This window comes from Protopterus annectens, chromosome 6.part0 (genome assembly GCF_019279795.1).
Source record: "Protopterus annectens isolate FY-2018-M chromosome 6.part0, PAN1.0, whole genome shotgun sequence".
Taxonomy (NCBI): domain Eukaryota; kingdom Metazoa; phylum Chordata; order Ceratodontiformes; family Protopteridae; genus Protopterus; species Protopterus annectens.
In genome coordinates, this window is record NC_056737.1 from 302,991,897 (window position 1) to 303,010,826 (window position 18,930).

An 18,930-nucleotide genomic window follows, 5' to 3' on the forward strand; every position below is an offset into this window, starting at 1 on the left:
AAGAAAGACTATGAAACCGTAAAGACTGTCATTACTGACTCAGCAGAGATTTACCAGAAAATATTGTCAGATGTTCCTTTTTCCCCTCAGTCTCAGAGCTTATGTTGCTTTCTGATTTGAGCTTAGGGAGCCTCTCTTATTGATTAAATAAGAGCCAATGAGACAGACTGTTGCTGTTGCATAGAGACCACAGAGCAGCAGCAGAGCAGTATGTAGTTGGACCTGGTTTCCACTCACCACTGGGCCCTAGGCAGCTGTCTAGGTTGCCTTATGCTGGATCTGCCCTGGGTACCCATGAATCATTTTGATTGCATTTTAAAACTGTAGGAGTATTTCCAACAGGTCTCATAGTTATTGTTTGAGGAGTCAAAACTTGCCTTCAAGCATTCAATTAATTCCACTGTTGATTGCTTTTTTTTCTGGGAATTAAGGCTGGCCTTAGGTAAACACTTAGTGCCTTAGGTGGAAAGGCTCCATGACCCTCATCCCCCAGTGCCAAAGACATCTTGGTCTATTCACACTATCCAGATTACCTTTTTCTTCCTTGGTTTGTTTACTCTTCCTTTTTGTCTGCAGTTATTCATTCAGTCAACATCTAAGCAAGCATGTTGTCTGATAACTGTGGTGAAAACATCTGCATTAAGCTAGGGGTCAAAACCTGAGGTTTTTAGGTGCTCTGAGATGTATTTGAGTTTTTTTTTTTATAACCTTTTTATCCAATGGTTGCTTGGACAAAAACTATGATCACAGAAATAAAATTGGATTTATTATTCCGTTTTGTTTTTTTCCTGTATCCTTCTAGCACAACCTAACTAACCATAACTAGACTATAATAACTGCAGTGGAAATAAATGTATCAAGCTGGAAGTCTGGGAGCTGCTAGATTCCCAGAAGCTATGAAGTTTCTGGATGCAATCAGATGCATTTTAGAGTTTTTTTAAACAACCTTTTCATCCACCAATGGGCTGAATGAAAACCGTGACTCTTCAACTTTGCTTTTTCCTGCATCCTTTCAACTCACCTTAACTGACTAAGACTTCTTCTTCTTTCAGCTTTTCCCGGTTAGGGGTCGCCACAGCGGATCATCTGTCCGCACTGTAATAATTAAATTAAGCTGGGGGTCTGGGGGCTGCTAGGTACACAGACGCAATTGGGTTATAAATGCTCTGAGGAGCATTTTACAGCTTTTTTCCCAACCTTTTGATCCAGTGATGGCCTGAACAAAAAACATGCTTATGAAAAAGAAATTCAGTCTTAATTTTCTATATAAAGGAAGATATAACGTGTTGAAGTTTTAATGCTCAAAGCTGACCAAACACCAGTTCACATTAATTTGAGAAGGCAAATGCTTGTGAGGATACATATATCATATCTAGGAATAGGTAGTCACTTTCTGTATATCATCCTCTGGTGTTAAATTCAGATTAAAATTAAGGCACAGATGTTCACCTCCATATATTTCAAGCTGATGTTGTCACATTTATAAACAACATGGCTACTCGCCTCCTACCCCCCAAAAGACAACCACCTTCTGATGTCAGACTGGGGAAAAACTAAAAAAGTAAAACATAACATATTTGCTCTCAGACCTATATAAAGAACGGATCGCCACCTGTATATGTATCAGATGTTCGACTGTGATGAAAACAAAAAAAAAATAGTAATAATTACGTTAATGTTTCTAACTTGTTACTTTTAGACAGTACAGTGCTCCCATACAAGCTTCAGTGACCCTCAATGCCCCCCTTTAAAGTTTGTTAGGATAGTTAAATGAAATAATGATCACACAGCCCTCAGCCCAATACAAGATATAGCCACCTCTGACATTTGGGAGGAATGTTAAAGAAATAATGACATCGTCCCTACCTACCCCCTTCCACACACACAAGTACAATTACGTTCTGTGTACACCTAAGAGCAGGGCTGGTTTTAGTCTAGATTGTGTTCAGAGCAAAGGTGATTACTAAGCCCATGTCAAAATCCACTTATTTAGCCTTGTTGCATGGACACCACCAGCCCCCAAGAAGTTATGAGCTGGGTATTGTGTGATACATTTATCTTTAAAATATAAAAGATGATTGTTAAACAGAAAATGACAGCAGAGTCAGTAAATGTCATCCTGACAAATCTCACAAAGCAGTTATAGCCACTTCTACATACAGTTCAGACATGTAAGTGTAATAAAAGAGGATGGTTGTGTAATGTATTTCACTTTGGAACCAAACAAACAGTTGCCACACATTAAAATTTTACAAGTTGCTTCACATAATCACATTAGTCCTGCAAAGCCAAAATAATAAGCAAACCAGCAGGCATGTAGTCATTTTTCTCCACAGAAGGCAACCACATTGATTGTACCTACTCTGTATCTGCATATCAGGTGTCCAGTTAATTAGTCCATCTTTCTTCTCACAAATGTACACTAGTTCTACAAAGCCAGATAGTGACTGATTCAACTGTGCATTTTAATCCAGCCAACCTCACCCCCCACTGCCTAAAATATCTGGTTAATAGCTGCCAGCATTCTTGTAAAAACAATAGCCTTTATTTCACCATGTTATTCCTCTCATCTCAAGTGTCCATGTAAATCACTACTCCATTCCTCTCACCTCAACTCTCAACACAGTTCACAGAGCTAGAAATATCGCCAAATTATGGTTGACCACTGCCAGCATGAAATAGTAATAACACTTAACTCACTGTGGCATTCCTCTCATGTCTATGCAGAACTCTGTAGAATGTCCCTGAGTTTATCATATTCTGTTAAAACAATGACTTAATGACTTCCTTCAGGCAGTTTCATGCCTACATTTGAACATTGAGAGGTCTCTGTACCTGTGACCTCACAGCATTTAAAGTTAACATGAGGTGACTTGAATGTTGCCAAGTCAATTAATATACCACCCCCCTGCAGTGCACTCTGTGTCATGGGTGTATTTTCTTTCAGCTGGAGCACTTTCTTTGTTTCTTTATTTTTTTAGAGTAAAGAAGTATTGCTCTAAAGTGTAAATAAATGGAGAAAAAGTGCCCCTAAACGTATGGCACCGTAAGTTGTTGGCTAGTTCAACTGTACACATGCCTGGCCATGCTGGGAATTCATGTTTTACAGGGGGGGGGGGGGATTTTACTCAGAAGAACTGAGTAAGGCAAGGAGAATGAGCTGGATATATCCCCCCCCCCCCCCGCAGACACCAGTAGTGGACAGAAAAGGAAACTGATTCCTCTCTACTTATAAACGGGCATCTGCTGCCATAGGAACATCTAAAGCAGTTGTTAGGATGTTGGAATAATGCAGTGCATTATTGTTGTAAAAAGGTTGCACCATCTTTACTTGTTTTATTATAGTGAATACCTTGCACATCGCAGAAGTACTTTCTGATGCACCTTTTGTATGGGTGAAACCTTCAAGAAGGGAGGCCTAGCATACAAATCAACTGTCCCTGGTTATCAGGGACGTCCCTGATTTTGACTCAGATTTTAGCTTGTTCCTCTTAATCCCTCATAAAACTGGTGACTTTTGGAGGTAAGGTAGTGAATTATACTAAATAATGACAAGAATTAAGAGTTGTAAACTTCTTTTACTTCAGAAAATGTATATTAATTCACATTCTCTTATTCTGTCAATGTTTCATGTTAACAGTACTAATATTTTAAAAGTGTCCCTGATTGTCCTTGATTTTTTCTGGATTTGTTCCTGATTCTGTTGAAATTTCTCTCTGATTGGTTAAGACCTATGGGGCCTAGTATCTGTTTACTACTCACATAATAAGACATTTCATCTCAGCCACAAAGCACATACAACTCACTTAACGTGGAGGTTTTTGAAGCCACCAGAAGCAAATGTTGTATGTCTCTTCAAATTATGTTTTCCTGATCAAAGGAGTGTGCAGTTTTGGCCACTGAGCACCAAAATGTTTAACATCATGCATTATCCTTAGATACGGGCTCTTAATCTGTGGCGGCCAATAGATACTGCATTCCTCACATGATTCAAAGGAAGATAAACTCTTCCATTTAACTGAACTGGTGTATTATAGTGTTCACGTTTGCAACTAAAGGATATAAAAAAAAAAAAGATTACTGTAAGAAAACTGAGTACTTACTGTGGCCAGCCCACATTCCTCTTATGTATTTGTATCTAGTAATACAGTCTTTCCTCTTAAGTGTGCCAAAAATGTAGCTGAGTTAGAAATTCCAGGGTCAGCATAAAGTAACATGTTTGTATCTTGTTCAGTGTAAGATTTTTTGAGAAAAAGTTTATTTTCTTAATCCAAGAAAAAAAGATGTTGAACTTCATATAATATTTTTGTCATGTATTATACTAACAGTTAAAATTAAGTCTTTTGTTAGAATTTTTGAAATAATTATGTTTTTATATTTTCCCTTATAAAGCTGTGCTAATTATAAGTTAGTACACATATGAAGTGAATGTGATAGCACATTCAGCAGAAGAACATTTTAATATTTGGGAAGAAAAACAGTCTTAAAGATGTGGATGAATGCATCCTGCCAGTGCAAACCATTTTATAAAATGCACAACATAAATAAATATTGAGCTGCTAAAAGCCAAAGCATATCACAGAACCAGTTTTACTAAAAATACAGATTTTTCTGCCAAATAGAAAATTGCTTCTTTCAGACAATGTTAGCATCCCCCTGTTTTTGTGGTATGTACTTAAACTCATTTTTTTTAACCATTGACTACTTAATTTCAAATATCTTGGGTGACAACATTTTCACTGAATATTTACCACAGCTATGCACAGAAAAGATGACTATGATAACTGTTGGTAGTTTATAAGATCCTCTTTAAACAGTAGTGTTCCATGGTTCTGTTCCAGTCTTTTTATTTGTCAAGACTTTCCTAAATGTACTCTAAAAAAGAATATCATATATATTTAAGGAAAATGAGACCAACATAAATTTAAACAGCTGTCACCAGTGACAAGGTAAGAAGTAAGTACCACTTAAAACTAGTATACAGTAATGCATGTGACATCACATTAGTACTTTGTGAAAATAAATAAAACACATTTGTATGCAATGAGATAGCAGGATACTTTGCACGGGCCTGCTGTTGAGTTTATTGGTTACAGTGCATGAACTCTTTTTACAGCATCTCATAACTTGATATCCATTCTCAGACTATGAAGATGAAGAGGAATGGAGTTCTTGGTCTGCCTGTAGTGTGTCATGTGGAAGTGGGAACCAGAAACGAACTAGATCCTGTGGATATTCCTGTACTGCAACTGAGGCTAGGACTTGTGACCAGGAGCGTTGCCCAGGTAGGAACATGACAACAACATGCATGTTGTTTTGTAAACAGTTCATTGCAAGTGTAATTATTCTGTAGAAAAGAAAACATACTTTCATTTGTATTTTCTCATTTCTTTTTTATTTTTAGTCTGGTGTTGCTGTGTACTAATGGCGACATTTTATTTATTCAAGTATTTTAACTGGATATGAGACCTGACTTTTGTGGACCTTTTACAGCTATAGCAAAGGCCACAGAGGCAAATTAATGTTGCTCAATAGTTTAGTGGAGCCAATCAACCAGCATTGCCTTTGGGAGGTAGGAGAAACCCCAGTAGATGGAAAAAAAAATGTGTGTAGCAAATGTGCAGAGTGTGTATGTACAATAAATAGAGATACAGCTAGTCTTACTGTTTAGTGCAGAGTATTAAGACTGTGTGCTGCTAACAAGTCCCATCCCACAGTCTTGTGTTTGATTCCCTCACTCTTTGTTTGCTTACTGTGTGAGTCTGAGCAAATTATTTAAGCAGACATTGTTTTTGGATCACACTTGAAAAGAGACACCTGTGCCTATTGGGATTAACTAGTAAAAAATAAGTGAAAAAAAATTGTTGGCACTCAAGTAGTAAATCAGCATTGCCAAACATTGCAATACTATGCCATGCCTCCCCTGTGTAACTGCTTGATTCCTGTTTTGTTACGAATTGCTCCAATTCATACTGGAGTAGATTCACTTTTTCCATTTATATATATACATTTTCTGTGTAAAGCACTTGTAGAAAATGCTTTGCATTAGGAGTGAAATAGGTTGCTTTGTTTTTGCAGTGCTTGTACTGCTATAATATTTTAGGTAAATCATTCACCTACAATTCATTTGGTAAAGAAATGTCATACTGTACTTTTTTCTAATAATTTTTTGTCTGCTGTGGAGAAGAATGTCAGCTGCCAATGGTGCCTGTCCTCAGTCTTGGACACCAGAAGCCATTCTTGACTCCCAGGACCTAATGCAAAACCCTCAAGTTATCCAAAAAGAGACTGAAGTCTCCTAGTGCAGTGTCATATTCAGAACTACAGGGATCTTTAGTTATATTCCCAGCTCATCTCTCTGCCCCAGCACCTGATGTGCAACACAAGGCTGTTATGATTAAGAACATCTGTGGGTGTGTGCCGCTGGTATTGGTAAGCATGAAATATGTATCCTGGTACCACCATCAGTACTTCCATCACTGCTTATGACACCTCCCCTCCCTGCAGGACAGACCAGACAGTAAAATACCACTGTCTTCCCCTCCCCTCCATGCAGGACAGACAAATCAGTAAAATACCACTGCCGTTTTTTTATCCCGTCAGCTTCTCATGATCTGGGCTTGTTAGATGAAACCAGTTTGCCTGGGTTGCAGTTACGGCTCCCTGTCTCTTTGCCCTGGAGCCAGATCATTACTTTGTACTCCTTGATTATTTTAATGGCTTGCTTTGTACTAGTGACATCCTAAAGGGAAGCACCTTTTATGCATAGTGGATGGCTTTACCAGCTGCTATCACATGTCAGATGCTTTGCACATACATACATACTCAGGATCTACATGTCTTCTGTCTTTCGGCTTTTCCCGGTTAGGGGTTGCCACAGCGGAACTCCGGTCCGCTAATGATTAGCAGTAGATTTTTACGTGCTGGCTTGCTGGGCCTAATGCACAACCTTCAACGAAGGAACGCCCATTCACGCATGTCGACACACAGAAGATGCTCTAACTGAGAATCAAACGTGCAACGTCTAACTGTGAGGTGACAACGCTACCGCAGCACCACCACCGCAGTTCACTCAGGATCTACATGTATGCAGTATCTACATGTATGCAGTATTAATTCCTCACTTTATGAAATTTTATGAACAGCATGACTATATTCTACAATAGAGTTATAAAATTGCAGAACTTGTCAAAACAAACACCAGGACCATGGGCTAAGCCAAGTAATCTATAGATGTGGAAATAGCCCATAGATTTGGAATAATACTGTCAAGTAAACATTCATTTATTTAGTCATTCAAGCCACTCTTGTATTTTCAGTTTATCCACTTCAAGACAAGAGGAGAGTCAGTGTGAGAAGAGTACAAGGCAGAAAAAAATAATCTGGTTGTGACAACAGTCAACTGCAAAATGTGTATGTTTCTTATAAGGTTATAGTAAGAGCTAGATAATTGCCTTGTCCAATACATACTCGTTAAAGTGAATCTTTTATTAAAAAATATGCAAAGACAGTTTTGGAGGTAGCACTGTAGTAAAAAAAAAAAATAATAATAATGCCCATTTGTTAACCAGGTTGGCCCACTGGGCACACAGTCACTTTTCAGGGTTGACCTGGGAGTAATGTATGGTTAAGTGACTTGCACAAGGTCACACAATAGGGAAATGAGGGGAGACAGAATCAAACTCTGTATCACAGAAACTGCAGCTCACAGCCTTAACTCTCTACACCAGCTGCTACCAGTAATAAACAGTAATATACGCACAGACTAAAGTGAATCCTTTATAACAATTAATACAAAGACAGTTTTGGTGGTTGCGCTGTACAACACTTTAAATGAAATATTTTTACAATGACAGGACTGGCACTGAAGTATTGAGGAGATAGTGATTCTCGGGTGCCTAGGTTGGATGGCCACAAGTATGACCGAATGAAAAGAGAGAGAAAGAGATCATTATGTAGTGAAAGCAGAGAATCGGATAGTAATAGAGAAGAAGCTGGTGTGAAATGAAACGGAGATGAAGTTCTATGAGGGAAGAGTCTAGTGTGGAATATATAGCTAGAGATATATAAGAGGATGTATGTGGTGGCCAGGGTAATATGTTTGGGAGAAGAAGTAGATGAGGACCTTGAGAAGGTCAGTGAAATAATGGGAGAGCACTCTGATGGTGGTTAGTGATTCTGCACAACAGGTGTGCTATAGCTGGGAGTACCACTATGCCATTGTGTGGGGAGAGGCGGGACGTGAGGGAGGAGTTACTCAGGTGGTTCTGAGTAGTGACATTAACATACGTCAAGAAGAAAGGATTCTGCTTCCTGTTTGAAGGTTTTTGGTGCATTTATTTGGTGGAGAGATGTTAGAAGGGAGCTCTACTGTTTTGTCATGTGGCAAGCATATGAAGTGTCTCCATGAGAGTTGTGTGAGGGATTCACATTTGACAGACATTTTTCAGATGAACACAGAGTATGAAAAGGGATATATCAGTGCAGGTGACGGCTGAGGATGAGGTAGGTTTATGGCCGAAAGAGGAGGTTTTGCGTCAGTTTTAATTGGTTGAATTTGAGGAGGTTAGGAAAGTTGAGCCAGTTTAGCCATTTGACAGCTGTGCAGTGGTGTGTTCTGTTGGGAAGGCTGGCTGCATACTCTGCAAACCTGTTGTATGATTATTCAAAATGTGTGAGTTGTGTTGATTATAGGTTGGTAAAGATTGCTGATGTATATGTCAGGGGATTGATAAAACAGGCAGCAGTCACCTTCCATGCATGATAAAAAAAAACGTTTTTGGATCACTGTAAAATGGGTTACTTGAATGTGCAGATCAGATTTTAGGTGTTCATCACTTAGTTCACAGTAAAGTCAACCATCTTTACTGAACTGATCAGTTTCCCTTAAAAAAAAATATGAATCCAGTTATAAAAATACAGTTTTGTTATTAGTACAGTTCAACCCTCTGTAATGTAGTCTTGGAATAGATGATTCAGGCTTTGGAAAAAACTGGTTCTTGCTCAGCAGCACCTATACTGTATCAAAAATATGCTACCTTTTGAAGCTTTGGTTCAGTCAAACAAACTAACAAAACCTTTGTTTCACTTTCTTTGGACTGCTTTAAGACCATTTGGCTCCATGTTTTGAAAGAAAATGAATATAGTCTAATGGTAAAATAGTATTGCTACATTACAGTATAATGTCCACACAGATTCTCACTGAATAATCATTTCCTCTACATCCTAAAGGATGTAGGTGAACTGGTGATCCTCCAAACTGCCTGTAGGTAGGTGTGTGTATCTGTAAATGACTGACTAGGAGTGCATGTCCTGCAATGGTCTGGCACTCTGCTAAGGATAAATGTCTTAGTCTATTTCCCACTGAGTGCCGGGTTAGACTCCAGTTCCTGAACAACTCTGAACTGAATGAAGTGACTAAGTGGAGAATGACTAAAATGACTAAATGAAGCTAGAAAAAGCCTGGTTTTGTTCCATTAAAAGGTATTAGATTTTAGACTTATTTGTTGTTAGCTGCTAGTCATTTACTTTTACCACACAAAAGATCTGTTTGCAGTGAAAGAAAACATCACTTTAAAAGAAACCTTTTAGGACCCCATCCTTGTTTTGCACAGGGATGTAGTGGTTTGATTATTGGCATGTGCACTAGTGGGACCGGGCAGGAAGAATGGGAGTGAGCAGATTGATTAGTGGCATGTACACTAGTGGGTCCAGGCAGGAAGGATGGAAGTAAGCAGATTGATTCGTGGCATGTACACTAGTGGGTCCAGGCAGGAAGGATGGAAGTAAGCAGATTGATTCGTGGCATGTACACTAATGGGACGGGGCAGGAAGAATGTGAGTGAGCAGCTAATGCTATTTCTCTCATCTTGTGGAGAGGGAGGTGGCTCTGGCTTACCACTTGGGTAACATCCACCTCCGCTGTGAGATCACAGTTGCATAAGCCATTTTTTCACTTCTAGGAGTTTTTCTTTTCCTTATGCCTGTAGTTAGTATAAGTAAGAGAGTAAGTGGGGATTACCACTTGTATCTCTTTAAAAGAGGTGTCACTCACAGTTTTGGTGTGTCTGTGTGTGCTCACATGGGTGGGTTTTGACAAGTTTTGCTCAGTTCTTGGGGATTATAGTTCCAGGCTCGTAGTAGATTCACCACAAACTTTATAGTTATACACCAAAACTATGATTATATAGCACATCACAAACAAGCAGCACACCATAAACTGGGATTGCACAATGCAACAAAACTATTGGCATGTAGTAAGTCACAAGCTGTGGTTATAAAGCACATCACAAACTACAGTTATACAGCACATCACAGACTCCTTAGTTAGCCAGCAAATCACAAACAGTTCTTTGGCAGATCATAAACATTTTAGTGTAAAGCACACCACAAACAAACTATGATTGCCCAGCACACCACAAAGTACAGATACAAAATACACCAAAAAGTCCTTAGTTACATAGCAAAACACAAACTGAGCATATCCTGTTTACATTATGCTATAATTATGTAGCACATTCCAGCCTACAGTTATATAACATACCACAACCTATTGCTATACTGGAGACCACAAACTATGGTTATATATACAGTTTTTAGCTATATAGCATACTATAAGCCATGGTTATACAGCAGACTACAAACTACAGATGTAAAATTTACCACTAACTTGTTAGTAATGCAGTACAGTGAAACTGGCCTTATACAACATACTACAAACTATGATTATAAAACAGACCACAGTTTCTAGTTAAACTGCATACCTCAAACTATTACTAGAAAGAACACCACAAACTTCTTAGTTATGTGGCACAACACAAACTGGCCTTATAGAGCATTACACAAACTATGGTTCTGCAACAACTTATCTAAGCTAGCATTTTATTCTAGCATAATTGTACCATTGCAAACCTATTCAAGCCAGTGTTTTGTTTGAATTACAGTAGCTGTTTTTTTTTATTACCACAGTTTAAAGCCTAATGAGACCTTCATCCTAGCACTCATTTTGTTTCACAAGCTACAACCTGCTTTTTTTTCTTCTTTATCATTGTTAAATGCCTGTTACTCTTTGTTTTTTTCTGCCTAGTTTACCCCAATTCATTTTTTTTCTCTCTATATATAGCTCCTTCAGCTTTTCTTTCTTATCCAGCCTGCCTACACTATCCCTGTGTTTGTGTCCTCCAGGACACCCAAGAAATAAAAAAAGAAAACTAACTTAAAAGAACTCTGCTGCCTCATCCCCAGCATAGGAAAAAAGCCAAATCTACTCTCTGTGCTGTACTACTCCAAGGAAGCAAGAAAGTATGTGTAATTGAGGCTTCCTCCTACAATTATTAATGTTGGGTAATTACTGCTAGGTGGTTAATGCATGCTCCTTGCCAGGACAGCCAGCAGCCATAGCCTTCTTACTCGGTATCCCCCTAGTCTTGCCCTTAACCTAGCCTCTTAACTCTTCCCCATCTACTTCTGTTTCTTTTTTTTATATATTTGTTGGTCATTAGTCTCAAGGTCTCCCATCATGGCTACCACTGCTGTAATTACATAGATTAGCCACTAGATGACAGCCTTTCCCCATTATTAACTTTGTTTCTTCATTTTTCCTAGTTTAGTTTAAAGAGTTTCTCTCAGCTATTTCTAGTTCTTAATTCCACTCTATTCAGTCCTTACCCTCCCAGAACCACTCTAATCCTTCACCTATACCACTACTAGAAAGTCCCTTACCCTCTTGCGTACCTTCCTCATAACTTACCTTCCACTCCACTGATTGTTTTTTTCTTTTCTCTCATTACCTTTCTCTCCCTTGGCTCTAGGCTCTACCCTCTCCCCTACCCTACCCCCATTTCACACCCACACCCACTACCTCTACACTTATACTTAACTAGCCACTCCCACCACTTCCACTACCCAATCCTAATTACCCATCATACCCCCATAAGTATCCCCTCCCCAGTCCATCCTTAAAATACAAGCTAACTTTTATAATCTGCTAACGAAAATTACCCATCCTGATACACTACAAATCAACCTAAACCATTATTTCTAATTATACTCCAACTTTGCCATTGGAACTCATGAAATATAACCTTCCAAAACCTATATCATGACCCTCAAGCTCCTACCCTTACTCACTCAAATACTTCTAATTACCTTAACTTTCCTATACTATCTCACCCAACCTACAAATGCAAACCACTCCCCTCCATTTCACACTATTACACCATCCCCTACAAAATATTTACACAATTCTACCTTTATATCTCCTTATCACTACCCCTTGAACACTACAAAACTCAGTAACAGCATCTTATACCCCAAATTCACCAAATATCTCTCAATCACCTAATCTCTATCCTTCTCACTAGTGGTATCCATCCTAATCCTGGCCCCTCCACCACACATAATCTTGGCCCCCAAACCCCCCCCCCCCCATTCAACAGGCAAACCCCTCCTCTTCTTAGCACTAAATGCTCAACACCTTTGTAACAAAATCCCAAACCCTCATGCCTGGCTTCAACATAATCAACCTGCTATTCTCTCCATCTCAGAAACCTGGCTTAAGCCCCATATAAAAGACTCTGAACTAATACCACCCAACTACCGCATATTAAGGAACGATAGAACAAAAAAAAAAAGGAGGAGGAGTAGCACTCCTTTACTCAGCATCCCTCCTAGTCACCCCCTACACCAAAACCTTCCCCAAATTTGGCAAGGCTGAAACAGTACCAGCCCTACTCCACCTGAACAAGCACAAACTAATATTTGTTTTCTCCCTCTATATCCCACCTGGCGATAATATTTCCTTCCTGGAAGACATTCTGTCCTGGGTTTCCATCAACATCACTCATGAAACCATAATTCTGGGTGATGTGAATATAAACTGGGCCACAATACAATCCTCCTCATTATTAAATTATACACCTTCAAGGAATCTCATCTCTCCTCAATCCAGGGAAAAAAGAAAACCCGTGCCCTAACCCAGATGCCTCTGACTAAGACCAAGCCACCCAATTTAACTCTTTGTTCATAGACTCCATAAATAAGCTAACTTCATCCTTCACCAACAACTCAGCAATCACTTCTCAGCCTGTGTTGACCCGGTCCTCACCCATTAATCCTTCTCCCCATTCGTCTCCTTTCTCTATCAAGCCCATTTCTACATCCATCATAAAAAACTTCTCCAAAAATTAAAACCTGGTACCAATGCCCCAGATGAAATTCCCTCCTTATTCCTAAAAGTAGGGGCAGAAGCAATTGCTCATCTCATTGGCATATTTATAAATTGGTCAGTCTCAGAATGCCAGGTCCCCCAGTTATGGAAGAAAGCCTTTATTATTCCTCTCCATAAAGGTGGCAATAATAATGACATTCCAAACTTTTGCCCTATCGCAATCCTATCTCCTATATCTAAACTCCTTGAAAAATGTATCCGCCAACAACTCTTATTTTATCTCATAAACAACCAGCTTCTCACCCCCACCCAGCATGGATTTAGACCTGGACATAGCACCTCCACTGTACTCCTCTCCTTCCTAGAAACAATCAACAAAGACAGTGATTCTGGCCATTTCATGCCCAGCCTCCTCCTTGACCTCTCCAAGGCAATTGACACTGTCTCCCACAATCTACTTCTTAACAAACTTTCCAAACCAAACCTATCCCCCTCTTGTACCAAGTAGTTTTCCAGCTATCTTACAAACAGACAGCAAGTAGTTAAATGGAACAAAGCTATTTCACCCTTCCTTAATACTCCCACAGGAGTCCTCCAAGGTTCCATTCTGGGGCCCTTACTATTCAACATTTTCATTAACGACTTCTACCAAGCCATTCCAAACTCCAGCCTCATCCAATATGCTGATGACTCCACCATCATCTGGTACTCCCCTTCTATCTCCACTCTTAACAAACTAAACCAAAGCACTTTCTCTTCTACTGAGCAACAGATGCTTGACAACCATCTGACACTAAATTCATTTAAGACCAAACTTATGCTGTTCACCCCCACCAAAACCTCCTACCTAGATATACACTCATTCATAGTCATTAGCAAAAACAATACTTCCCTAGAAATAGTCTCTGACACCAAACTACTAGGAGTACTCATTGACGATCAACTAAAATTCGACAAACACTTACAGGTAAGTATGAAAAAAACCCATAAAAAACTTGGTAAGCTTTACTGCCATTATCGTTATATCTCCCCGTCCACCAAGCTTACGCTAGCAAATACTTATCTCATCCCCTCCCTCCTATATGGTGTATCTATCCCCTCCAACCTGCAATCCTTCCTCAAAACAAAACTCTCCTCCTGTTACAACAAGATAGATTTGCTGCTGGTCACAGAGCTAGCTCCAACCACTGCATTTCCCTTCACCAACTAAGCTGGCTTGAGCTACCTAACTTCCTCATTTTCACCCAGCTCATCCAAGCACACAAATTGATTTACAACCCCTCTCTTTGTCCCTCCTTAGCCACTACCTTCACAATGCATGAGCCAGACCACATTCTAAGATCTCATTCTCAAAAGTTAATTAAGTTGCATACATTAGCATGTCCAGCAGGAAATCAACTAATGTCCTTCTCTCTAGCATGCCTCTGCAATTCTTTACCACCCACTAGCTGTTCTATCAGCAGTGTCCCCTCTTTTAAAACCTCACTTCACTCACACCTTACTTCACAATGGGAGTGCTCTTGCTCCCATCCTACCTAATCCTTCTAATACCCTTCCCACTCTCCTACAAACTAAATATTCGATCACTGCCCCTACGTCTCTTTTGAGTATTTTACCAACTGCTGAATAGTTATCCCATGCTTAATAAAAAAAAAAAAAAAATGTTTTTTTTTTGTTTTTTTTATTTGCCCACTATTGAAATTGATTTGATATATTCTTGTTAAGTTCCTTATTTACATTGTATTCCTGTAAATAATTTTGTAATGTGTATGTAAAATGTGTACTTTGTGCGTATGTATTTTTCTGGAGCTTTTCTGCCCAGGACTTCATTGAAAATGGGCTCTGTGTAGCCCAATGGACTATCCTGACAAGCAAACTGCAAATAAATAAATGAATGAATAAATAAATAAATAAAACAGACTATTCATTTCTTAGTTATGCAGCGAGGGGGTGGCTCTTGGTACTGGCTGCTGGGCTGCAGGCTCCTCAATAAAAAAGAAAACAAATCAATAAAGCAACTACATTTTTTTAATTTACTTTTTTCTTTAAAATTTAATTTTCCTGTTACTATTACTGAGATTGTTGCTCAATTTATATGTGTCCTAAACAAAAAGAAATCTGCTTTCTGTTTTTGCTGGGCTGCTTTTAAGACCATTAAGCCTTACATCTACTCCCATCGCATCTTATTGCAGGCCTTCCTGCCTTCTGCAGAAGACATATACATCACAAAAAGTGGCTGGTGTATAACGCAGTGAGGACCCCTTCCTATTAGCTCAGGCTGCTTCAGATAATCAATATATGTGTGTGAGTGCACAGGCACAAACATGAGAATAAGTATTTTCTTTTTTAAGTATATATTTTTAGAGGCACGCTGCCTGCTGCTGCCAATATGTAAAGCATGTTGGAAGGTAATTGCTTAAAGTGTGCGTGTGTGTGTATATGTGTATATATACATATACCATCTGGTAACATTCAGATTGATGCCTAGTTGAAAGAGTTTATCTATTATGCCCAAGTGGGGAATAGTGCTGAAGGCTTTGGCCAGGTCAAATTAGGCAGTGTGGACTATCTTCCCCTCATCCATGGCTTTGGTGACTGTCCCAAAAAAGTCGACCAAATTTAACAGACATGATCTCCCCTTGATGAAGCCAAACTGTGTGGGATCAATTGTTTGGAGGTTGCCAATGTCCTTGTTAATGAGGTCCATGATGATCCGTTCCATGGCCTTGCAGATCAGGTTAGTTCAGCTGAATGGTCTATAATTTCCCGGATCAGTGGACGCTCCACCTTTGTGTAAAGGGATGACAATGGCTGTCTTCTAATCAACTGGGACAAAACTGGTACTCAGGCTTTGGTTGAATAGGGCACCTAATGGTGCTGCAAGATGTTCTTCGTGTTTCACTGTTGCAGTCATCACATTTGGGTTATCTGCTTGCAGTAGCCCTCAGTCGGCCAAAGTCTTGGGTCCTGCGTCGGTTGCTGTCTCATCTTCCATTACGTCAGGTAGTCAGGGTTATAAAGCATGCAGCCAACGCCATTACCTCAGCCTTTCTTGCCTGTGTGGTGCCCAAAGCAGAAGCAGTTCACAAGTGCCGGTTGTCCGCCTCCTGAAATTTTAGTTTTCGAGTTTCTGAACTGAAGTCGTTAACTAAAGCTAAGTACCCCGTTGGGGAAACTTTTTCTTGCACTAAACCGATGTCAGTAAAAGTCAATAATTGTATTTCTTGTGGAAAGCAAATACCTCATAAAGATTTTCATTCGTACTGTATTCCTTGCCTTGGCCCTGACCACGACGTACCCCACTGTCCATTTTGTGCCTTATTTAAGCAACGTACTATTCGTTGTCGGTATATTTACGCTTTCTAAATATTTTGGTACTCAGTTCAATTATCCAGATATGTCTTCTGTAAGCCATCTGACTACTGACATTCCAAAAAAATGCAAAGATAAAGATAGAGACAGGCCGCCTAGGTCCAAAGCTGCCGACGATGCTTCTCCTAAGCCAGTCGACAGTTCGCCGGTACTCAGTGAGGCACATTCGCAGCCCCTGATACCCGCTACTTCAGATTTGCAGGCCTCTACTGAAACCCATTCGGAGTCCAGTATGCCATGAGATGCTTCAACTGTGGAATCTGCGGATGTCTCTACCTTGGATGGGTTCGGAGCCGCTGTGCAGGCACCAGCTTCTGAGGGTGTATTCAGGCCTACTGACTTGCATATTAAACCAACGCCATCTTCTTCTTCAAGGACTAAAACTCGAACTATGCCTAGGAAACCGATGCCTAGACCGCATGGTCAGGCCTCTATGCCTAAAAAACAGATGAGAAGAATGGCTGAAGGCCTTGTTACTTTAATCAGAGGAAGCCAACCTTTCCCCTCTATGTGACCTAGGACTGAATTTGCTTATGATTCTTCTGATCAGGATTCTGATTCTGTTCCCTCTGATGACCAGGATTTACCCTCATCTACCTATGAGGATTCTGATGCAGCAGACTCTATTCCCTCTGCTTCCCACCCAGAGGATTTCTCTTTTGGTGAAACCTTGCATACTCTTAGAGAGCACTTTCGCTGGGAAAGCTAGGATTACTCTGATTCTAAAAAGAGGCTTAGGGATTTCTTACTCCTGCCCCAGCACAGGCCTTTAGTTATCCCTCCTGTACTAGACATTGTTGATTATGCCTTTTCTGAATTTAGCTTGGCCCCTGACTCTTTATCTCCTGCTCCCAGAAAACCTGATAGATATTACAGGGTTCCTGACTCTCACAAGTTACTTTTTAAAAATCCTACTGTGTATCCTGAGACAATTTCACAGGGACCCAAGGGCATCAAGGCTACTACTGCCAAAAATCCTACCCCCTCTGATAGAGACTCCAGGGCGCTGAATTGATGGGGTAAGAAAGTATACACTTTTGCAACTTTGGCCATTAGGGCCTTAAACTGCCAGTTTCATATGTTAAAGTAGCAGCAGCATATCATTGGATTGCTTAAACAGAAAATTATGTTGATTCCTGATTGTGCTGAAAATAAGGATTTACAGCATTTGATGCATTCTGCTGAACAGGTTGGAAAGCATACTTTGCAATGTGGTTTTTATTCACTAGAGACATCTTGCAGAGCCGCTGTCACTGGGTCTGTACTTAGAAGGCATGCTTGGCTTAAGGAACAATCTTTGCCAGATCATGTTAAAGCAAAATTGCTGGATGCTCCCTTAAATCAGGACTGCCTGTTTGGCAACAAAGCAGAAGAAGTTCTTAAAAAAAATGGAGGAAAAAGCTAAATCTATGCAAACTGTCAAAGATTTCCTACAAGTACAACCTCCAAGTTTAGTAGGCATTGGCCCTCTAAGAATTGGTCTTTTCCTGCCTCTTCCAGGCCTTCTCAGTCCAAACCCAGAACCAGCAGAACACCAAGGCTTCAGTGCTAGGGTACGCACAGGACTAAACAGTGGGGGGCTCCCACTTCCAAATCAGGGAGTAGTAAGACTCTCTCTATGTTAAACTGTCTCAATGACTTAACTTTAAAACTTCCAAGCACTTCTCAGCTGACTGCTCCTTTAGGGGGAAAGATTGCTCTGCAGGAAAAAAACTGGGAACTCATTACCCAGGACAAATGGGTGTTAAATATAGTTTCCCAAGGATACAGATTTCACTTCCACACATTACCAATCCGAAATGGTTGGCCAGATCTACCCCCAAATCAGTGGGCAGAGGCTCAAAAGCAAGTACTCTCTCTGTTAAGCATAAAGGCTATTCAGACTGAACCAGAAGAAGAAAAGGGACATGGTTTCTACTCAAGACTTTTCCTGATACCCAGAAAAGACAACTCTTGGCATCCTGTCCTGGACCTTTCCATATTAAACACCTTTTTGGTGATTCCAAAATTCAAGATGCTAAGTCTTCACCAGTTACTTCCTATGCTAGGCAAAAATGCCTGGTTGGCAGCACTGGATTTAAAAGAAGCCTACCTGCACATCCCAATCAGGGAATCTTGCAGAAGATACCTACGCTTCAAAGCAGGCTACATGCACTATCAGTTCTCTGCACTGCCCTTTGGTTTATCTACTGTGCCCAGGGTATTCGCAAAGTGCCTAGCTCCAGTCATTGCATTTTGCAGGCAAAGAAATATTCAAATATACCCATGCCTGGACGATTGTCTAATTCAGGCAGAAAGCCAGGACATACTTTTGAATCATCTGGCCTTTGTACAGAAGGTGCTAACTTGTCTGGAGTACACTATAAACGAAAAGAAATCACATCTTGTAC

The 18,930-nt window shown here is 40.0% G+C and overlaps 1 protein-coding gene across 1 annotated transcript in view; it reads left to right on the top strand.

Moving 5' to 3' along the window:
• ISM2 (isthmin 2) overlaps nt 1–18,930 on the top strand; it is an 832,179-nt gene that overhangs the window by 718,287 nt on the left and 94,962 nt on the right. Inside the window, exon 4 of the mRNA XM_044074053.1 lies at nt 5,145–5,285. Within this exon, the coding sequence (XP_043929988.1) occupies nt 5,145–5,285 (141 nt within the window). The remainder of the gene's footprint in view (nt 1–5,144; nt 5,286–18,930) is intronic.